Here is a 23329-nt window from a genome sequence, read left to right on the forward strand (position 1 = left end):
GGACAAAGATTTGCTACTACTGAGAATATTCAATAGATTTGTTGGGGTTTCAGGTAATGCCAAAAAAAGAAAGTCCTGGAACTGTTTTCAGCAAATGGTAACAATTAAAATAAGTTTATTACTTCCCAAGGGACTACTTTAAAGAGAACATCACTCATTTGAATGCATAAATTCTATTTGCTTTTAAAATCAATATCTTACTTTGTTTTCTTCCTCTCCAATATCTACCTCACTCCCATTAGTCCTAATGTGAGAGAAAAATCACTTTTCATTAGTCCTACTCCTTCCTCTTTTGCAAAAGTGCTCATATTCTTAGGAGATTAAACTTTTCCCCTTCTAAGCTAGAGATGATTGATACATGTGAGGAAATTTAACTCATGCACCCTCTTGTTTAAAACAAAATTGTTCAAATGCTCAAAATTAATCTCAAGATAAATTGAATCTGTGAACAGTGTTTACTTCTCATCATGCTGCTTCTTACTAGTGACTTTTACCTGAATTCAAAAACATAATTTGACTATAAATTGGATGGGTACCTCACTTAAGAAAAAGGGAGAAAAACAGAGCACCATATTTGCTTAGCGCAGGAGATACAGAAACCAGGTCTGCTAGTTTGAATAATCTGGTTTAGAGCCTAAAGGAGATTGGTAAAATTCAGAGTCTCCAGGAGTCCCTTAGATGTGGCTAGGGAACGATGTAATAGTGAAGGCTATTTTCAATAGTCCCTTTCATCTACCCCTTATTTTAAAAATAATTAGTTCTCTAATTTCAATTACACCTATAGTCTTAGTGTGCTGGCTATAGAGTATGATGTCCAGGGAAGAGCCCCTCAGAAAAGAATATTCCATCAGTCAAATATAAAACTAAGTCACCATCAAGCCTCCAGTTCCTGACATTGCTTACTGTGAAACATCCCAGACACCCTCTTGAGCCACAGCTCCATGGGTAGAGTTCATCCTTTGGGAAATACAATGATCCACAGAGGAACATCACATGTGCATTTGTTCTTTGTTCAATAGCATTGGCTTCAAGACTGACTCAAATGGAGATGGGACAGGATATGATTCGATCTTCTAACATTACACTGATAATCAAGAATATGAAGTAAAGGAGAAACATGATGAATCCTAGAATTTTGTTCATTTTCCATTTACAGACTGCAATTGAAGAGATCACAAACAGGAGCATGAGAAAGAGCAAAACAATTGCACAGAACAAGCCATTGCTGCTCACTGGGACAGGCTGAAGCGCGTTGAGGAGAGAGAAGAGAAACCAGGGAACTGGCAAACTGAAAGACAAGAAAAGGGGATGAGTACATAGTGTGATATTCCAGGAATAAGACAGGACAAGACATTTTCTAGTGTATTTCCAATGTAATGCCTTTCTATTTTTACAAATGAGGAAACTGAGCCACAGGAGACAGCAAAACTTCTCAGGTTCACAAGGAGACAAGTCTTGAACTCACATTTTTCTGTCCCTTCAGTTCAATGCTCTTGCCTTATATCACACTGGCATTTCAAAGACAAATCAGATTGCCTGTTATAAGAATTTCATTTTCTCTCTACTTTCTTAGCACCCAACAATCTTATCCCGTCTTCTTTTCTCCACATCTACAGAGCCTGTCGGCAGCCCTCACTTATCCAAAAGCTATTACATGTGGCTTATTCAGATGATAGGTTGCTACTATTCTGTATAGACCAGAAAAAAGTTAGGGTGGGGTGGGATGGAGAGATCGTGTGCAGAAGTGGTCTTAAGATATGAAAATGCTGATTGTTCACTAGAAATGCAATCTGGTGCCTTGTAACTGTCAGTAATTCAAATAAAAAGAAGAATCGGGAACTGAGATTGCATCAAGGATTCCTCTGTCAAATCCAGGAATCAATGAGCTGAGGGTTTAACCGTACTCAGTAATGGAATTTAATGGATTTCACTTTTCAATCCATCTGTAAATTCTAATCAATTCTATTTTAAGCAGTATTTTAGTTCTGCAATATACTGTGTTTAAGAAAAAGTCATATCAGTTTATCCTTTATAACAATAATGCAAATATCTCTTTTCAAAATGAACAAAGTGGAAAACAGGAATGGATCCTATTGTGCCAGAGCCTATAGATTTTTTTTTAATTCTTTCAATCTAACTTGAAAATGAAGATTTCTCCTTACCCTACAGTGATGTCAAATATGTTGCTGCCCACTGAGCTGGAAACAGCCATATCTCCTAGGCCTTTTCTGGCAACAATAACACTTGTAATGAGGTCAGGAATTGAAGTGCCTGCTGCTAGGATTGTCAAGCCCATAATCTCTTCAGAAATCCCAATTGTTTCACCAACCTAGTAAAGAAAGAGTAATAAGTATAGAAAACAAACCATGGCTATAGCTTTCTAAAAACATTTATCATTGACATTTAGGTACTTCCAATATATTGAGCACTGTAGGGATCTGAAGATAAATAATAATTATGATAATATAAATATATTTTATTTTTAAAAATTAAAAAATAATAAATAATAATTACTGCCTTCATGGAACTTAGAGCCTTAGGCAGAAAAGCATCCTAGCTCATTCCCTCAACACTTATAAGGGATGAGGGTGGGGCAGAGTGTAGAGGGTCACAGTCAGTGAGGAAACTCTGGATAAGGTATAAGATCCTTCAGCCCAGAGGGAACCTGCTGACAATGTCTGGTTCGGCTCCTTCATCTCCCCTAAGGGCTCTCTGCCTTCCTGAGAAGTCGGGGAGGTGACAACCTGTGTTGTGATTGAGGCAGAGTGATACCAGGTGACAAACTACATAGCAAGTTGTTCATATGGTCCCACGTGGGCAGTACATACTGGGCGCATGCCCAATGTTTTTGTTAAATAAGGGTATGAGGATATAAAGGGGAGAAAGACCTTGTAATAAATGGACTCCATTTTTCCACCATCTTTGGGAGTTCTGTCTCATCACTTCTCCACTAGGAAGGTATATTTTAATCACCCCAGCGTGGGGGCTCTAGAAAGCAACAGTTATTGTTTTGTCACCCCAACTTGGGAGCTCTAGAAAGCAGAACACAACAGCAGAGGAGAAAGGATTGGCAACTTATAGTCCATCATATCACAGAGAGAGGGGAAGGAGAAGGGATGTTCTCAGGACATCAGATAATTCTCCTCTTTTTAAAATGCGCTCTCCATGAGGCAGCTAGATGGTGCAGTGGGTACAGCTCTGTCCCTGAAGTCAGGAGAACCTGAGTTCAAATCCAGCCTCAGACATTTAACACTTCCTAGCTGTGTGACCCTAGATAAATAAGTCACTTAATAACTCCCAATTACCCCATGAAAAAAGGGGGAGCTCTCCACACTGTCCTACCTGAACACTGTCTCCACATCTCCACTAACTGCAAGCAGAACCAATATTATCAAAGCAGCACCATAACCAGGAGCAGTTATTCTGTCTAAGATCACAGATGTATAACTAGAAAGAACCTTGGGAGACATCTATGTCAAGCTTTTTGTTTCATAGATGAAGAAACTGAGATCCAGAGAGAGTGAGTGACTTGATTAAATAAGATCAAGGCTCAAAGGAATTAAGCATCACAAGTGGGACTTGAATGTGGCTCCTCTAACATCAGAACCAGGACTCTTCCCACTGTACCACAACTACTGTAAAAGGACCTTATGACCCAGTCATGTCAGTCTTAATCTGATTCTTCATGACCTCATTTAGGGTTTTCTTGGTAGAGATACTAGAGCGTTTGCCATTTCTTTCTCTACAGATGAGCAGACAGAGTTAAGTGACTTGTCCAGGGTTACACAGTTAATCAGGATCTGAGGCCATGTTGGAACTAAGGAAGATAAAACTTCCCCTAATTCCAAGCAGAGTGCTATCCACCATACCATGCAGCTGAAAGGGCCAGTCCCTCAAAAGTCTGTTTACTTTCTATGTAAGAAAATCGGTAGTTCTCATCTGGAAAGTATTATATCATTGGAGATAATTTTATTTTCAAGTCTTCAGCGAGAATAATGAGAATTTAGAAAATTCATCTGGATTCTCAAAACCACAGTGATATGTAAGCCTTAGTATTATATTCAGGAAAAGTTTGAACGGGAAAAAATGTTGCTAGAGTTTCTGTTTACTGACCTGGTGAGCCCACCACACCATGAGGTATGAAAACATGGCTATCCACAGGATGGAGCCCAGAAATGTGATTACAAAGAACTTCTTAGATTCCTGTTGGAAAGTTTTTAGAAAAATAAGTGAAACAATATCATGAGATGAAAAGACTAAGGCATTTGGACCAAAAGTTACCAGTTTGTGCCAATGGCTACTTGACAGAAGAAGAAGGAGTTTATTTTGCTAGGATTCAAATGATATGTGAATTGGAATCTTAGCATTGGACAGGGCCCTTGAGAATTTCCTCTGCCTGTCCTTTCCTATTTTTAAGTCAATTTTTTACTACCAAACTTGTGAAGCAAAGAGGCTAACAATGAGCAATACCTGCCAACATAATACAATGATATTTTTTTGTCCAAATTAATGGTATTTTAAAATTAATAGTATTTTATTTTTCCAAACACATGCAAAAAGTTTTCAACATTCATCTTTACAAAACCTTGTGTTTCAATTTTTTCTCCCTCTCTCTCCCCTTCTCCCTCCCCTAGGCAGCAAACAATCTGGTATAGGTTAAATATGTGCAATTCTTCTAAATGTATTTCTATATTCATCATGCTACAAGAAAAAGGAGGAGGGGGGAAACACAAGAAAGAAAAAAAAAACAAGCATCAAACAAACAACAACAAAAAAGTAAAAATGCCATGGTTTAATCCACATTCAGTCTCCATAGTTCTCTCTTTGGATGCAAAGGTCTCTTTCCATCATAAGTCTATTGGAATTATCTTGAATCACTTCATTGTTGAAAAGAGTCAATTCCATCCCAGTGACTCATAGTTTTAAACAAGAACAAAAAAAGCTAACAAAAACTTTTTTTAATTGCAGAAGTGATTTTTTTAGTGTAGAAAAAACATTTTTCAGTACTACAGAAAAAATGTATATATGACTTTATAGCCTCCAAAAAATGATATCTCATATTGTATACTCAGTATTGTTTGGAAAAGTCCCAATTGTGAAACAATAATGAAAGGAAATATCTATTGTGCTCCTCCCCTAGATTCTCAAACTCCCTCCATCTATGCCAAATAAATATGCCAAGAAAGACATTTGCAATGTGAAGATTAGTCTCTAAGGTCACAAATACATTACTTTTAAAAGGAAGACCAGAGGCTGATATTCAATGGATGCCCCAAAACTTAATCATAAGTGAACTTTGTAATTAAAAAAAAAAAGGAAAACATTATAAGGCAATTTTTCTCCTCCTAAAATCCTTTAGTTGGCATTTTGAAATGTTCATAACCATACACTTTAAATGTCTTTAATTTAATTTAATAAAATAAAATATAAAACTGTCTATACTTTTACCCCCTCAAAAAAACCCTAAAACTTCTTTATGAAAGATTATAGCAAAAATTTCATTCTTCCTTCTCAACTTTCACTTTCAATATGATGTCTTGACCTTTCCTTAATTTCCAAACCACCTAGAAATCAAAAGAGTTCTTTGGAATTTTAAAGAGTTCTTTATCATATTTTCTTCATCATCTGTATGTAATAGTTCCTCTGTAGACCCCATGGGAAGTTAGAAAGAGAAGTTTGGAAGTATAAAATAATATAGCATGCTTAAATGGAGTCATTAACTTCACATTATTGCCCTTCTGGGTTTTATGACCCATTTCTTTGTTGGTGAATTGATATGTAATGCCCCAAATTTTCACTTTTAATCAAATTACACTAATAACTTGCCTGATTTGTTAAAAGTTAAATATATATATATATATATATATATATATATGCACACATACATATGTAGATATATACATAGTATGCTTACCAGTCACAGTAAATCAAAGCATACAAGTCATTCTATGATAACCTAAACTTATCAAGTAGATAAGCTAGATAGCAGACTTTTAATGTATAAAGTTAAATTTTAAGTCATGTAAACCAAAGTTGCCTTATTTTTCCATTAACCCAAAGAATAATGGGTCATAAAGAGAATCATACAATAATAGGGCATTGCGTCTTCTGTCTTTGAAGATGTGACAGCAAACTGTCACAAACCCCTTCCCCCTAAAAAATCATCATTATCCCATAGAAAAGCTAAGACCTACCTTGGTTTTTGCCTTTTCCCAAAAGGCAACCTAAAATCAATTTCATCAGTCTTTTTGTATAATCCTAATTTCCTATAGAACCTAATAGAAAAATATGATTACAACAATTGTTTTCTCATTCAGTATTTCAGGTATGAACTATCAGAGACCGAACCAGAAGCAATGGCTGAAAAAAATCACTTCTCAAGTTCAGTATACACATCCTCTCTAAACAGAGGCTAAAATCACATACATTCTTCCAGCTGCCATATTATATTATTGACTCATAGTGAGTTTATAGTCCAATAAAAATGCAAAGTCTTCAAATTAATGATTATCTAATTATAACTCTTCTAAATTATATTTGGAAAGGTAGGGTTTTTTTTTAACTTAAATGTAAAATTTGTCCTTTATTGCTATTAAATTTTATCTTCTTTTTGAACCTTAATTATTAACTATTCCAATTTATCATCTGCAAATTTAGGAAGCATACTATCTACTCCTTTATCCATGTCATTGATAAAAATGTTGAATAGGGTAAAGAATAGCTATACAGATCACTAAAGACTTTTCTCTAGTCTAACACTAAGTCACTGATAGATAGATACTTTTGGATTCACAGAGCAGTTTTTGAAACAGAATCCAAATGGAATTTCATTAGGACATTATTTTTTCCTGGGAACTTGAGGTATCTAGGAGATAACAAAAGCTCTGTTTCAATATGATTCCAGGTACTAAGTTACTCTTTCAAATCCCAAAGGAAACTTCAGAAAAACTTCTTCACTACTGATCACCTTTTGGAATAACTTTCCTTAGGAATGTCTCTAGGATTAAGATGTACCTCTAATACCCTATGTCCCATTGAATTCTACTTGCATGCAAGACTTAAACATTTAAAAGTATTAAAAAGATGAAAATAAAATAAAGTTTTCTTTCAATTATAAAGGAAAGATGAATTGTTTTTCAATTCAACAAATGGGAAGAATTATTGGGGAAAGTAATATTCTTGATGATATAAAAATAAAAAATTCTACATAGCAAAAATAATATTAAACGAAAAATATTTATGACAAATATAAAAGACAAAAACTTGATCTTTAAAATGCATAAGATTTTGTTAAAAAGGCATAGTGGTAATTCCTAGTCCATAATGAATAAATTACCAAAGGATACAAAAAAGACAATTTTCAAAAGAAGGAATATAATGGTGACCAATCAGTTTATAACTACTCAATCTCACTAAGACTCAAAGTCAGATATATTAAGATAACTTTGAGATAAAATTTCACACCCATCAAAGTGACAAATATAATCAAAAGAAATTAAACTCGATTTTAGTAGGATTGTATAAGAATATATATTCCACACATTTGTTGATGGAACTAGAGATTTATAGAAGCATTTTAGAGATGAGTTCAATAGTGGTGAAATAATCATGCTCTCTGACCCAATTGTTCCACTGATAGGAATATACACTGAAAGTGTTGTTTGTTTAAAGAACTGGTATTTGGGGCAGCTAGGTGGTACAGTGGATAAAGCACCAGCCCTGAAGTCAGGAGGACCTGAGTTCAAATGTGATCTCAACTTAATACTTCCTGGCTGTGTGACCCTGGGCAAGTCATGTAACCCCAATTGCCTCAAGGGAAAGAAAAAAAAACTGATATTCACAATAATAAATATCAAATGTGTAAAATACTTGATACTTTTCAATGTATTAACATACATTTTCTCAAATGATCTTCACCATATTTTTAAAAGTTAAGCAGAAAAACATTATTTTCCCCATTTGAACTATGAGGAAACAGTTATGACTTGCCCAAAGTCATATGATAATTAGTGGTGGTAATAAAAGTGGAACGTAGGTTTTCCTGACTCCTGGACTTTTTCTGTTACACCATATCACCTGGAAATATATAAGAGTGGTGTTCGCTATTATTACTAATAATAATATTATGATTTTCTAAATGCCTTCAAATTACTCTATGATCTCATCTTATCCTCCCAAAAACTCTGTGAAATTAAAGGGAACAAATGGCATTTCCCTTTTTACAGATAGTAAAAACGAAAGCACAGATTTTTAAATACTATCAGTCTGGGAACCAGAATAAAATTCTATGACTCCTAACTCCTGCTTAAAGTATATTTAAGTCATACTCAGGTAGACTTTTATTTAAAGGGGTGTTTTTCTATGTGGTGGGGTCTCCAAAGTTGAAACTGTAACTTCAATGAATTTTTAATCAGGACCTCATTTCAACTCTAGAATTTGAAATATTCTGCCCACAAACATGAGTGGATACATCTACTCTGCCTCTCAGGGGTGAGCCCTGAACACCTGAAAACTTCCATAAGACATCCTTAAGGGACAGGATTACAGGCAGTGATATCTTACCGGTCTCCTGACATCTGGAATTGTCAGCCACAGAGGGAAAATGATGGGAAAAATGAAGAGGTAAATGGCCTGTTTAGATTTTGTTTCAGGCCATTCTAGTGTCAGAGGCTCCTCATTTTCTTCTTCTTCCTCCTCTTCATCTTCTTCCGCATCCTCATCTTCATCTTCACTGCCATCCTCACCTTCTTCTTCACTTTCTTCTTCACCTTTTTCTTCACTTTTTTCTTCACCTTTTTCTTCCCCTTCTTCACCTTCTTCTTCACCTTTTTCTTCACCTTCTTCTACACCTTTTTCACCTTCTTCTTCACCTTCTTCTTCACCTTTTTCTTCACCTTCTTCTTCACCTTCTTCTTCACCTTTTTCTTCACCTTCTTCTTCACCTTTTTCTTCACCTTCTTCTTCACCTTCTTCACCTTTTTCTTCACCTTCTTCACCTTCTTCTTCACCTTTTTCTTCACCTTCCTTTACACCTTCTTTTCCACCTTCATCTCTTTCTGCATCTCCCTTTCCATGGTCTTTTTTACCCTCCTTGTCTTCTTCCTCTCTCCCTTGACCTTGACTTTTCCCTTGAATTTCATCTTTGTTCTGACCTTGGGGTTCATCTTCATTTTTTTCTCCTGCTTCATTTCCACACAGAACTTTATCTTTATCTTCACCTTCACCTTTATCCTCTCCTGCAGCAGCTGCACCCTCCTGCAAATCAAAATCAACATAAACATTGGCTAGGGACTTGAATCAACACATTCCGACTCCCAAGTACCCAGCACTTCTGGCCTTTGGAACCTGTCACTTTAAAGCCTGAATGTCAGTAGCAACCTGATCTCTTTTCCAAGTAGTTTTTTCCCTTATGCCTTCTTCTATTTTTTCATAGATAACATGAAAGGTTTGGGCTGAATGATCTCTAAGGTTGCTCCAGCTCTTTCTGTAATGCTATAATCTTTTGAAGCCTCATATTGATTGTATATTTGGTCTCTCAAAAATATTTACTGAGTACTAAATATGTGCTAAAGGCATCATTTCCAGCACTTATATCTTGCTGTGGTGGAGTAGGAGTATCACAGACTGATGCACTGACACTAATAAGTAGACATGATCACACATATTTAAGGAGGACATTAAATAACAAAATATTAATAGAAGTAAGTAGGGCTATTGACTAAGAATGGGAATGGAAGTGAAAATTGTATGTCTAGATCAAACACTAAATTTGAGAAAAAGAGATCTTTCTCTTTCTAATGGGAATTGTCTGATGCTACCATGTCTTTTTAAAGTGGTAGATATTTTAGAATCATAAAAAGTGGCTTTTGAAAAGCCACTCAATCCCCTAAGAGAACTTTTGAATGGGATGTCATGAAGAAGGAACACAATAATCATCTGATTTTGGAAAGACTTGATCAGTCATTGGGCTTGGGACCTGTTGGTTATGCCAGCTCTTCAAATGAACTAAGGACTAGAGGCACCCCTCAAGTTCTTGGCAGATGGTCCAGTTAGGATGGGAGCTCTGAAGAAGAGAAAGCAATCTACTCTTGGGAAGAAGAAGGAGAAACTGTTGTCATGCAGAGAGGTTTCAGAAATGATAGTACTGCCACTGAGAGAGACCACATGGCCACTACCAAGGATAGGCAGGAATGCTACCTGAATTACAGTTTCAACATAAGTAACTAACCTATCTAAGAGTTTGCTGATGACTTTTTTGTAGTGGCAAAGCACTAAAGCAAAGCCCATTAGTTGGGGAATGTCAAAACCAGTTGTGGTATGTGGTATGTGAGTATGCGAGTATGATGGGATGTCTTGTAAAACTTGGGAAGACTTAGATGAATTGCTGCAAAGTGAAGTAAATTGCTAGGAAAACGATATACACAATAACTACAACAATGTGAATAGAACTACAAATGTCAAAAATGAATGCTGAGAAATTCTAAGGACCAAGCTTGGCTAATTTAAAGAAGAGATATGAGAATATATTTCTCTCTCTTCTTTCCAGAAATAAGCCACTATGGATATAAAACACAAGACATTAACCTCAGTTAAATTTTTTTCTGTTTTAAAATTCTTTGTTATAAGGGATGGCAATGGAGATTTATGTTGGCAAAGCTCAGTTAATATATAAAGAAAAATTATCAATTAAATGTGTATTTAAAGAGCTAAATATTTCAGGAAAATGGACCAGGATCCAAAGGAACAAGATCAGGACTTCCAGAAAGCAAGGCTATAAATCTGTCCAAGAAAGATGGAAGAGACCAGTTTGAGAAAACTTGAAGCTCAGTGAAGAAATCTTGAGGGCCAATCAATTCAACAAATATTTACTAAGTATCTATTAAGTGCAAGGTATTCTTCGAGGCCCTGACTCAGAGATTTCAAAGAAAAACCCTCCCTTCAAGCTTTTGAAGAGGAAAAGAATATATAATATATACCCATATAACTAAATGCAAGGTAATTTGAGGAGGGAAAGATCCCCCAATAACTCAGAAGGATCAAAGAAGACTTTGGGAAGGTTTTTTTCAGTAATTTTGAGCAGTGTCCAACTCTTTATGACTTCATATGGGATTTTCTTGGCAAAAGTAATTAAACTGACTTATTATTTCTTTCTCCAGCCCATTTTACATATAAGGAAACTGAGGCAAGCAGGGTTAAGGTACTTGCTCAGAGTCACACAAGTATTAAGTATCTGATGGTGGATTTGAACTCAAGTCTTCCTGACTCCAGATCTGGTGCTCTACCCACTATGCTGCCAGCTCTTGTTGTTGCTTCTTGTTGTTTGTCCTTTGTTTTCAAAGAGGACCTAGCTAACTGAGCCTTGAAGGAAGATAAGAATTTTGAGAGGGAGATATAAAGGAGAAGTGCATTCCAGGCGTGGGGGATAACTTCTACAAAGGAATGGGAGCAAGAGATGGATGCTGAGTTTGAGAACTGGCAATCTGGTTTCACAGAATCATAGAATTTAAGAAAGAAAGTAATGTGAGATAAAGATGGAGGGAGATTTAGGATCAGAGTATGGTTGGGTTTTAAATGCCAGGTTGAAGAATCCAGATGTTTTATTCTAGAAGTAATAAGATACAACTGAAGGCACTCAATAAAAATAGAATCAGAACCATTATCATTAACAGAATCATTAAATAGATTACTCTGGCAATCATGTAGAGGATGGATGGAAGAAAGGAGAGACTAGAAGCAAAGGAAACTATTAGGAGGTTATTGCAATTCTCCAGGCAAGAGATAATGAGGACTTGAATTAGGGTGATGGCTGGATGAGTAGAAAAAAGGTACCCAATGCCAAGAGATGATTATGAAAACAGAATCAACAGTACAAGGAAATTCATTGGTTGTAGAAAGATTCAAGGATGACTCAACAGGATAGCTACCTACAGAATTCCCATCCTCCGTGAGAATTAGGTGGGGAGCACAGAATGGAAAAAAAAGACTGGGTACCCCTAATTGTGCTAAACAAGTCAATTATTTTGTTCCTAGGCCATAAAAAAGTCTTGTTTGTATATAATTTCTTTGAGTTAGTTTTCTTATTTTGTTTTATTTTTCCTTTAGGCAAGAATGGTCAGAGCACCAGTTATATCTCAGAACTCCTAAAAGGTGAAAATATATAAGTAAAAAGCAGAATTTGGCCATGATGATTAATTCTTTCTTATCTGAGACATTTTCTCATAATGACTGTTCTAATTCATCAGGGGAATTATTCTGATCTGGTGAGAATGAGAGAAACCCCAAGATATGTTGAAGGTATCATCAAGGTAGAACATAAAGTAGTACGAGTGGAGCCAAGGAGTAGCATGACAATATGCTCGTAATACTTTCTATAATACCTCAAGAATTCATGACAACTATGGGCTGACGAATGCAGATCAAAAATCCCCTAGCAACTTGGTGATCTTTAAAAGCTTCTTTGGCCAAGAATGGGATGAACCTTTCAGAACTCCACTGGATTTTGGAGAACAGACAGTTGATGTGGATCCATGCTCAGAAACTTTTCTAACTTGATAGGGCATACCCAAACCTGATTCCCTTGCCATCAAAAGGGTGACCATCCCAGGGTCACTTACCATGATGAAACATTTATTGGGGTTGGATCTTAGGAAGGAAATACACTCAAGGATAGAAAGAAGAATGGCATGAGCCTACAAACTGACTCCAGGCCAATGAGCAGAGTCCTCCCTCCTGTTTGGAAGACAACACAAAGTAATACATTCCTTACAGCTCCATCTAAAGATATGATGACTCCAGAGGAATTACCAAGGAAGATTTCAATACAGTAGAAAAAATATTGTGCCCAGAGTCAGGGATAAGGGGGTCTGAGTTCAAATCCCATCCTGGCTAAACACACTCTACCTCCATTGATGACATTATTCCCTTGGGTCAACTAATCCCAATACTTTCCCAGTCTCCCCAATGCCCACATTCTTTCTCCACTAGCCCCATCCTCAACTTCCAAAATCTCTAATTTCTGTAGTCACAACATATGTCAACAGGGAGATGGAGTAAGGAGGACATTCCTTTCTCTCCCTCAGCCAACTCTATAATGAGGAGGTTGGACTTTGATAATCTTTAAGGTCCCTTTGTATTTTAAGACTCCCTGACTCTCAATCTAATGGTCTCTCTTCTGAATGGCTTATGTGTACAACCACCAGCAATAACTGTGTAACTCTGAGTATTTACCCAGAACCAGTTGTATGCATAATGATGAAATAGATGTCAGGCCTTCTTCCCCAAAATCTCTCTTCAGGAATTCAGCATTGTCTCAATTGCTCAAGTTCTGATCTTTCCCAGAACAGAGGATCTAACAAATTCATTCTAAATAAAGTGTTAAAGAGTAATATATTAATCCTCCCCTTGTACAATTGCATTTTAAAAGAGAATGTAAGGCAGTAGTCCTAATGGGATTTTTTTGGTGTGTTGCATCAAGGACTCCTTTGACAGGCTGGTGAACCCTTTTTTCAAAATAACATTTTCCAGTGCATAAAATAAAATACAGAAATATACAAAATAAAAAAAATAGATTGAAATATGTTTATCCATTTTTTTAAAGCAAAGTGTTAGCCCCTCCTGGCCTTGGGCAACATTTTTCTCAAAGGAATGAATCTCTAACAGGATTTTAGGCAAAAAAAAAGTGGGTAAGATTTGGTCCAAAGAAGCCTTCATGCCTAGAATCACATCACATAGGTGATTGAAACTATCTTCCAGAATGCAATAAACACTGAACCCGGGTTCTAATCCAGGTTTTGACCCTAACTAATTCTGAGATGGGCTAGGAATTAGATATGTAGTGTCCTTGATATAGGGAACTCCCAGGAGAGGCAATGTCCTCTACCAATGATAGTAGAAGACTTTTTTTCTTTGCAAATTATAGTCTAGGAGAGTTTCCTAGAACAATGAGAGGTTTGGTGATTTGTTCTGGGTCACAGAATGAGTCCAGAATGAGTCAGAAGTTGGATCTCCGGTCTTTCTGGCTTCAAGGCGGGATCTCTTAATGACATCCTACCTCTTAAGTAGCTATGGGACTTTGGACACAAAATTAAATTAAGTAAACTTTCTAGGATTTAAGTTTGCCCACCTGAAAAATTAGAGGGTTGGACTTGGATAATTTCTAAGGTCCCTTCTTGCTTGAAAATGCTATAACTATGGCTCTACTTCCTAGTTCAACTATGTGACAAGTCTGGACCCAACCATACCTGCCCATCAGGGGTTGGTTCATCATGATCTTTGGCAGCACGCACAACAGAAGCTGGAGAAACTTTGACTGCTGGGAGCTCATCGGGCTCTGCAGGTTCTTCCACTTTAAAGGACAAAATGTGAAAGGACACAGGTTTGCATGATGCAGAGCAGCTGAAAGAATGGGAAGAGTCTGGGCAGACTCAGAGCAGACTCTGACTTCCTACCTAGAGGTTTCAGGACTTCCCTGGGGATTCTATCTGATGCAGAAAGTAAAACCATAAAAAATGAACCAACTCCTTGGTCCTCCCCAAACTAGAGAATAGTTAGGAAAACACAGTTTCAGTCTGTCTTGCTTACAGCAGTTTCAGCCTGATTCCAGCCAAAGATATAATAAGTAAGGGGAAGAGAGGAAGACCAAGAGTCCCCAGAAAGCTACCCCTACCCCAACCCTTTTAACTCTGTGAAAAAGATTGAGTAAAAGCAATGAAGGAAAATGGTCAATTCTACCAACTATCAGAAAAAACAAAGAGTCCATTGTTATTTATGTTTTAAGTATTTCTGATTTGGTAAAATTGAATTGATTAGATTTTATAGCACTTCCTGGAGAAAAAGAGCCAAGTAACCTGAGCAGATCAGGGGAAAAAACAAACAAATCAACCAACCTTGGGGAAAATGTTATATAACATATAATCTGGAAATGATCATTTAAGCCTAATAACCCACTTTTCCCTTCCTCTTTATTTCCAAGTTTCTTTAAAAGGAAATTTGTATCCCTAATGTCATTTCTTCCCTACTCACTCCCAATCTGGCCTCTACCCCAGATCAAATCTAAGATTCTCATGTATGTATTCTTTCAAAGATCATTAATAGCATCCCAATCACCAAATTAAACGTGTCTTTTTGGTCCTTATCCTCCTTATTGTCCCTACTGTTGACCCCTCTCTTCTGGTGGATACTCTCTCCTCCCTTAGCTTGGTTCTCTTCCTGCTTTTCTAACCATGTCTTCTTTATCTTCTTCCTGGGTTCTTTGTCTTCTTGTTCACCTTTTAATGTGTTTCCCAAAATTCTGTCCTTGGGTCTCCTCTCGCCTGACAATATCATCAAGTGCTGCCTCTAAGCTGAAGACTCATAAATCTATGCTTATTGAACCAAATTCAGGATGTCCCACCATTTAAAATATATGTTTAAAATCTACTCTACATGGTGCAGTGGATAGAGCACCAGCCCTGAAGTCAGGAGGACCTGAGTTCAAATCTAGTCTCAGACACTTGACACTTCCAGCTGTGTGATCTGGGCAAGTCACTTAACCCCAATTGCCTCAGCTTAAAAAAAAAAATCTACTCTATTTTCTTTCCATTTAAACCTGCCCCAACCTGCTTCTTTTCCTAATTTCATTATATCTCTCTAGAAATTACCACTGCTCTGGCCCCCTATGTTCATAAATAAGTCTTCTTTGACTTCTCCATCTACCTCATTTCTTATATCTGAGTAACTCAGTTCTACCTTCAAAGAATATATCATCATCCATCCAACTTATTCTCACTGCCACCAACTGGCTACACATTGTAACCCCCTATTACCAACCATTTCAGTGATATCATAACTTTTCTTCAATCATCTCTCCCCCTTCTAAAGCAGTGAGCTTCTGTCAGAATAATCTTTCTTAGGCATGAATCTTATCATTTCATTCCCCTACTCAGAAATCATTAGTGGTCCCTGCAATAAATGCCAAACTCAGTTATTTAATACCTTCAACAATCTATCACCACACTTTGTTTTCAGATTCAATTTCCCCAAAAAACTCCTCACATACTCTTAAGCTCTGACCAAACTAGCTTGCTTCTTGTCTCCCAAATGCACCGGGTACCTTTCTACCTATTTGCTTTTCCTCTGATTTCTCCCTATGTGAATATGCTTCTTCCTTTTTTAAAAGTTTATCTCAAATGCTTTCTCATTCCATTAAGCTTTACAAGTCACAAACATCAGTTAATGTTATTGTAAATATTTATTGAGGGAAAAAAGAAAGTAAATATTTATCAGGTCAATAAATGATCAGGCCAAAGCCCAATGAACCAAATTCAACAATTCAAAACACTTCACAAAGAAGTTTTTTTTTTATCTCTTTAATCCACAATAATAAACATTTCTACAAAAACCTAGACAATCAATCAAATAATAAATCAAACTCTAATGTGTAGCACTTGCTGATTTCTAAGAGATAAATTATGTTCACCCTCAGCTCCCTTGAATTTTTAGGTACTGGCTTTAGCACAGAACTAATTATTATCATAAATACATATTAAGGGAATAAATGAATGTGACAAAACCCTGTGAACTAAGTCTTGGAATTCAAAACTTAAAATTGGGGGCTGGGGCAGGGAAATAGATTTGAGGACTCAAAGTAGATCCACAGCCATAAATAGGCACAACCCTATAGCACTACAAACTTAACTCGTCATTAAGTTCAGAGTATGTCACAACCCTTCCTGTAAACAAGACTAATGGCATCTCTCAGACTGAAACTGAAAGTGTCCAGTAGGAACATGGAACTTTAAATTGAGCATACTAGGGGACTGGCAAATACATGCACTACCAGATTCCATTTCTATTCAACGAGTATTTACTAAGTTCTTAGAACTTAAGAAGTAGGCACACAAAGACATAAAGAAAGTCCCTACCCTCAAGGAGGTTACATTCTACTAGAAAAATAATGCAATATGTACAAAGGGAAGTAAAAACAGAGTTTTTATGAAATAAACATCTTGCAATCGTTAAAAAAAGAAATGTGAATAGTTGTGGCTAGACCATGTTTCAATTCTATCACAAATAATACTTCTTATGTGCATGCTAAGCACAGTCTCCATTCTCAAGGATTGTGTCCAGGCTAGTAGAAGAATGAAATGTGTACACAAATAAGAATTCAAATTACAAAAGCCTTTCCTGAAAGCTAGGTGACCTTAAGGAAGGAACCCAGTGAAAAATGGAAAATAATTTGACAGAAATAGTACACTACATTGTGTTAAAAAAAAAAAAGATTAAAAAGATACAGAATGTAAATATAAAAGGTCACATCATCTTAAAAATAGGAGAGGCAGAAAAAGACACCTTTACATAACTAAAGTAAATAGAGAATTCTTAGCTAAACATAGAATAAAACTGATCATAGAAAGCAAAATGGACAGTTTTGATTATGTAAAAATTTGAAAGGTTTTGAATGAACAAAATTAATGTGGCTAAAATTAGAAGAGAACTAATTAAGTGTAGGGAGGGAACCTTCTGAGCAATTATTTCTGATTAATGTCTAATCGTCAAGCTACGTAGAAAATCAATGTTAATATATAAGAATAAAGTACATTCTCCACTATGTAATAAATTAAAAAATATGAAGCAACAATTTTCAAAAAAAATAAATCCAATTAATCAAAAAGCATTTATTAAGGAACAGCAATGTACCAAACATTGTGCTGGGTGCTAAGAACACAAATATAAAGAATAAAGCAAGTGCATGATATAAGTAGTTAGTAAGTAAAAGTGATTAAATACAAAATAGTTAAATACAAGGTTTCCAAAGGAGGGTATTAGAAGTCTCAGAAAAAGATATATGCAAAAGACAATTCTTCACATTTTATGAATTCATGCAAAATAATTCCAAAGGACCAATGTTGAAAAAATGCTACCTGCAGAGCCATAACTAATAAACTCTGAATGCAGACAGAAGAATACTTTGTTTAACTTTATTTATTTTTATTGTTTTATTTTCTTTGTGTTTTCTTTTGCAACGTGGCTAATTGGGAAATTATGTTTTGCATGACTTCACACAATCACTATCAAATTGCTTGCCTTCTCAAAGAGGCGGGGAAGGACAGAAGAAAGGGAGAGAATTTGGAACTCAAAGTTTTTTTTTTTTTAATACTTGTTAAAATTATTTTACATTTGAGAAATATTTAATGAAATAAATAAAAAGTAATTTTAAAAAGATGATCTTCAGCTGAGTCTTCAAGAAAGAGAGATTCTATGAAAGGGAGGTAAAGAGAAAGTTCATTTCAAGCATGCAGAGTGGTCAGTGAATTTTACTATAATGTATGACATCAAGGGACAAAGCAATTCTACCTCTTCTCATCTTCTTCTTCCAATTTTCCCCCTTCCCCATCCTCTCCACCACAGGCAGATACAGAGCTCTCTCCACTGAGAGACTGGTTTTAGTCACTTTGGAGCTGTGACCCCCTCCTGACTTCCTTCTTGATGTTGCTTCCCTCCAAGTCCCTTTTCTCAGCCGCAGGGATTCAACTCTTTAGTCTCAATCCCCTCTGACCTCTTCCTCACCTGCAGATCCTATAATCCAGTTAAAACAAGTAAGCTCTTCACTGGGCCATATCGGTGACCCCAGACAGAGAGGCCAGGCCATTCCAGAACTGTGGCCTGGAGGCAAGGGCTGCTTCTTCCCAGATGCCCCTGGTTAGAATCCCACTTAGAATGTGACAAGAACTTATCCAAGAGTCTCATAAAGAGCCGTGATTCTGAGCGCAGGTCTCACTCCCTACCCTCTTCTCCCTCCAACACACAATACCATTGATTCTGGATTCAGAAATTGGTTAGTGACCAGAGTGAAGATTTCCCATCTGGACAAAGGCAGAGCTTGTGCCCCCAGAGCCACAGTGAAAGAGAGCCCCCAGAGCTGGTTGGAGAGGCTTGCTGAGAATTTTTCTCAAACTCTGATGGTAGAGGGAGGGATTTGGGTTCTTGGGGAAAGGGGAAGGACAGAGGGAGGAGGCTTTGGGGAGGTATTTGAGTTCAGTTTTCTGTGACTTTTAGAAAGTTTAGAATTCAGACAGTACCTTTACCCTCAAGGCAAAAAACCTTGGGCCCTTGATCTCAACTTCTGTCTCCTGAAGGAACTTGCTCCCTTTGATCATCCCTTCTCTTCCCCTAATTTTTATCTTTTTCTTAAACATGGGTTCTTTCCTGTTACCTACAAATGTTCCTGGATTTCCCTCATATTTAAAAACTTCACTCAATGAAGGCAAAAGCAGGAATTATGAGATACTAGAATAAATGGCATTATAAGCTGTTATTTAAACTCATTATATATATATAAAATAAACACATGATATATAAGTACCTCACTATATACATAAATACCACACAACCCTTTTTTTTGCTAGAGAAAGGAATATTATTATTTCTTTGGCCTACATCAAAACAAGGATTATACCAACTAATTTCTTAAACCAGCTTGTTTTTTATAGTATAATATGTTTTTTAAACCACCCAGGCTTGACCTTTTTAATCAGAACTCCAAAAATCATTATTAAAAATATTGCTGTTCAAAAATGTTTGTGGCAGCCCTTTTTGTAGTGGCAAAAAACTAAGGAGAATGGCTAAACAAATTATGATATATGAATGTCATGGAATATTATAGTTCTGTTAAAAACTGATCAGCAGGATGATTTCAGAGAGGCTTGGAGAGACTTATATGAACTGATGCTAAGTGAAATGAGCAGATCATTATAAACAGCAACAGCAAGATTATATGATGATCAATTCTGATGAACATGGCTCTGGTCAACAATGAGGTATTCAGACCAGTTCCAATGGTCTTGTGATGAAGAAAACCATCTGTACCCAGAGAGAGGACAGTGGGAACTGAATGTGGACCACAACATAGTATTTTCACTCTTTTTGTTGTTATTTTCTTGCAATTTATTTTCCTTCTCATTTTATTTTTCCTTTTTGACCTGATTTTTCTGGAACAACGTGATATTTGTGGAAATATCTATAGAGGAATTACACATGTTCAACATATACTGGATCACTTGCCAACTGGGGAAGGTAGTAGGGGAAGGAGGGTAAAAAATTAGAACACAGGATTTTGTAGGGGTGAATGTTGAAAATTATCCATGTATATATTTTGAAAATAAAAAGATTTAATTAATAAAAAAAATTTTGCTGTTCAGTAGCATCCACCCCTTCATGACTCTGTGTGGGATTTTCTTGGCAAAGACACAGAAGTAGTTGCCATTTCCTTCATCAGTCGATGAAGGTAAACAGAAGTTAAGTGATTTGCTCTGGATCACATAGCTAGTGAATGAATGAGGCTAGATTTGAATTCAGATATTCCTGAAGCACTTTATCCACTGAGCCACTTAGGTACTTCCATAAAAATAATATTACTTTTTTTTTTAAATTTAATTTTATTTAATAATAACTCTGTATTGACAGAATCCATGCCAGGATAATTTTTACACAGCATTATCCCTTGCAATCACTTATGTTTCGTTTTTTCCCCTCCCTCCCTCCCCCCCCCCCAAGATGGCAAGCAGTCCTATATATGTTAAATATGTTGCAGTATATCCTAGATACAATACATATTTGCAGAACCGAACAGTTCTCCCGCTGCACAGGGAGAATTGGATTCAGAAGGTAAAAATAACTCAGGAAGAAAATCAAAAATCAAATAGTTCACATTCATTTCCCAGTATTCCTTCTTTGGGTGTAGCTGTTTCTGTCCATCATTTATCCAATGAAACTCAGTTAGGTCTCTTTGTCATAGAAATCCACTTCCATCAGAATACATCCTCATACAATATCGTTGTCGAAGTGTATAATGATCTCCTGGTTCTGCTCATCTCACTTAGCATCAGTCCATGTAGGTCTCTCCAAGCCTCTCTGTATTCATCCTGCTGGTCATTCCTTACAGAGCAATAATATTCCATAACATTCATATACCACAATTTACCCAGCCATTCTCCAATTGATGGGCATCCATTCATTTTCCAGTTTCTAGCCACTACAAACAGGGCTGCTACAAACATTTTGGCACATACAGGTCCCTTTCCCTTTTTTAGTATCTCTTTGGGGTATAAGCCCAATAGAAACACTGCTGGATCAAAGGGTATGCACAGTTTGATAACTTTTTGGGCATAATTCCAGATTGCTCTCCAGAATGGCTGGATTCGTTCACAACTCCACCAACAATGCATCAGTGTCCCCGTTTTCCCGCATCCCAAAAATAATATTACTTAAAAAAAAAAAACAACCCTTCACTTGGCTCTACAATCTCTGCAAAATATAGTCCTATTTCTCTCTTCCTTTTTAGCTTGTTTCCTCCACTTTCTCAACTTCACTCACTTGTCAACCTTTTGCAATCTGGCTCGTACTCCCATCATTCAGTTGAAATGGTTTTCTCAGAAATCAGCAATGATCACTTTACTAAAAAATCAAATGACCTTTTCTCAGTCCTCCTTCTTCTTGATCTCTCTCTATAGGATTTGATACCATCAACTACTCCCTTCCTGATACTCCTGATTACCTCTGTCCTCCTACCTGGGTTTTTGTGACACCCTTCAGCCTGAGTTCTCTTTCTGCCTATCAGCCTGATGTTTTTCAATCTCCTTTATAGGTTCCTATCCTGCTCCTTGAAATACTGTCAGTCCTGAGTCTTTTCTTATCTCGATGTTGCAAATCTCATCAGCCCTCACCTATCAGCGCTATTAAATGATTCCAAAGTCTATGTTCACAGCCTACCTATTGTAACTACTTTAGCCTATCAGTTTATCTGAGCTCTAGTCCCTTATCTCTAATTGTCTGTTTGATAACTCTACCTGGATGTGCCATAGGCATCTGGAACACTATCTGCCCAAATCAGAGCTCATTATCCTTCTCGCTAAATCCATTCCTCTTAATGTTTCTTATTTCTGCTGGAGGCAAGTTAGACCATCAAGTCTGAAACCTAAGCATCATCCTTGATTCATCAGTTTCTCTCTCCTCACCTCCATAAATATCTATTGCCAATTCTTACAGATTCCACTCCTTTACATTTCTCCTTTCCTAATGTTTATGTTTTCTCTCTGAGGCATCACTGAGAATAGATAGTAAGCAGAGAAGTTTCTGATCACTTTGTGAGCATTTGCCTATGTGAATTCTCCATAAAATAGTCTTTTTAAATATAAACTTCTCCACTGGCATTTAAAACTCTTCCCAATCTGTCTCCAACTTTTCTATTTTTTTTTAGGCTAGTTATACATTATTCTCTCTCATATGTTTTACTCACAGGCTCAGTGACCTAGCTCAATTGACTTTCTTGATATTCTCCACTTACCAAATCCCATCTCCTACCTCTTTGTCTTTGCTCAGGCTATCCTCGAATGTTCTCTCTTTTCAGCTCTGCCTCTTGGAACCTCAGTCTCTTTTCTGGACTAATCCCAGGGGCTTTTTCCTTCAAGCAGTCTTTTTCAGTTCTCTCATTCATTAATATTTATTTTATATATCTCTTTATATACTATAAGCATCACAGTACAACCCAATGATTCTTTTATTACTTATTTATTTGTTTTGCTGAGACAATTGGGGTTAAATGAATTGCCCAGGGTCACACAGCTAGGAAGTGTTAAGTGTCTGAGACCATATTTGACTCTTGACTTCAGGGCTGGTGCTCTAACCACTGTGTCACCTAGCTTTTGTTCCAATTTTTCCCCTCCTTCCCCCCATCCCCTCCCCGAGATGGCACGTTGACCAATACATGTTAAATATGTTAAAGTATAAATTAAATACAAAATAAGTATGCATGTCCAAACAGTTATTTTGCTGTACAAAAAGAATCAGACTTTGAAATAGTGTACTATTAGCCTGTGAAGGAAATCAAAAATGCAGGCGGACAAAAATATAGGGATTGGGAATTCTATGTAATGATTCATACTTATCTCCCAGAGTTCTTTCGCTGGATGTAGCTGGTTCAGTTCATTACTGCTCTATTGGAACTGATTTAAACCCAATGATTCTTAACCTTTTCTGTGTTGCTGTCCATTTTGGCAGGCAGTCTGATGAAGTCTTTGGACTCCTTCTCATAATAAAGTTTTTAAATGCATAAATTAAGATACATAGACTTACAAAGAAAACCAATTATATTGAGATGTGATTATTAAATTTTTAAAATTTTATAAAATCCAGGTTAAGAATCATTGATCAATATAGATAGCCTTGGAATCAGAATGATGTGCTTTTAAGTGTTTCCTCTGATACACACTAATTGTATGACCTAAACAAGTCACTTAAATTTTAGGAGCACCAAATATTCTCTAAGAACAGAAATTATAAAGAAATGCCAATG

The 23329-nt window shown here is 36.5% G+C and overlaps 1 protein-coding gene across 1 annotated transcript in view; it reads right to left on the reverse strand.

Annotated features, from left to right (window-relative positions):
- Positions 1–223: 223 nt before the first annotated feature.
- The window catches only part of SLC24A1 (solute carrier family 24 member 1), a 37063-nt gene continuing 13957 nt past the window's right edge, over positions 224–23329 (reverse strand). Inside the window, exons 3-6 of the mRNA XM_051973952.1 lie at positions 8563–9255; positions 4114–4203; positions 2163–2329; positions 224–1288 (exon numbers count right to left, since the gene is read on the reverse strand). Of these exons, the coding sequence (XP_051829912.1) occupies positions 1039–1288; positions 2163–2329; positions 4114–4203; positions 8563–9255 (1200 nt within the window). The 3' untranslated portion in view covers positions 224–1038. The remainder of the gene's footprint in view (positions 1289–2162; positions 2330–4113; positions 4204–8562; positions 9256–23329) is intronic.

Source organism: Antechinus flavipes, chromosome 2 (genome assembly GCF_016432865.1).
Source record: "Antechinus flavipes isolate AdamAnt ecotype Samford, QLD, Australia chromosome 2, AdamAnt_v2, whole genome shotgun sequence".
In the NCBI taxonomy this organism is placed as follows: domain Eukaryota; kingdom Metazoa; phylum Chordata; class Mammalia; order Dasyuromorphia; family Dasyuridae; genus Antechinus; species Antechinus flavipes.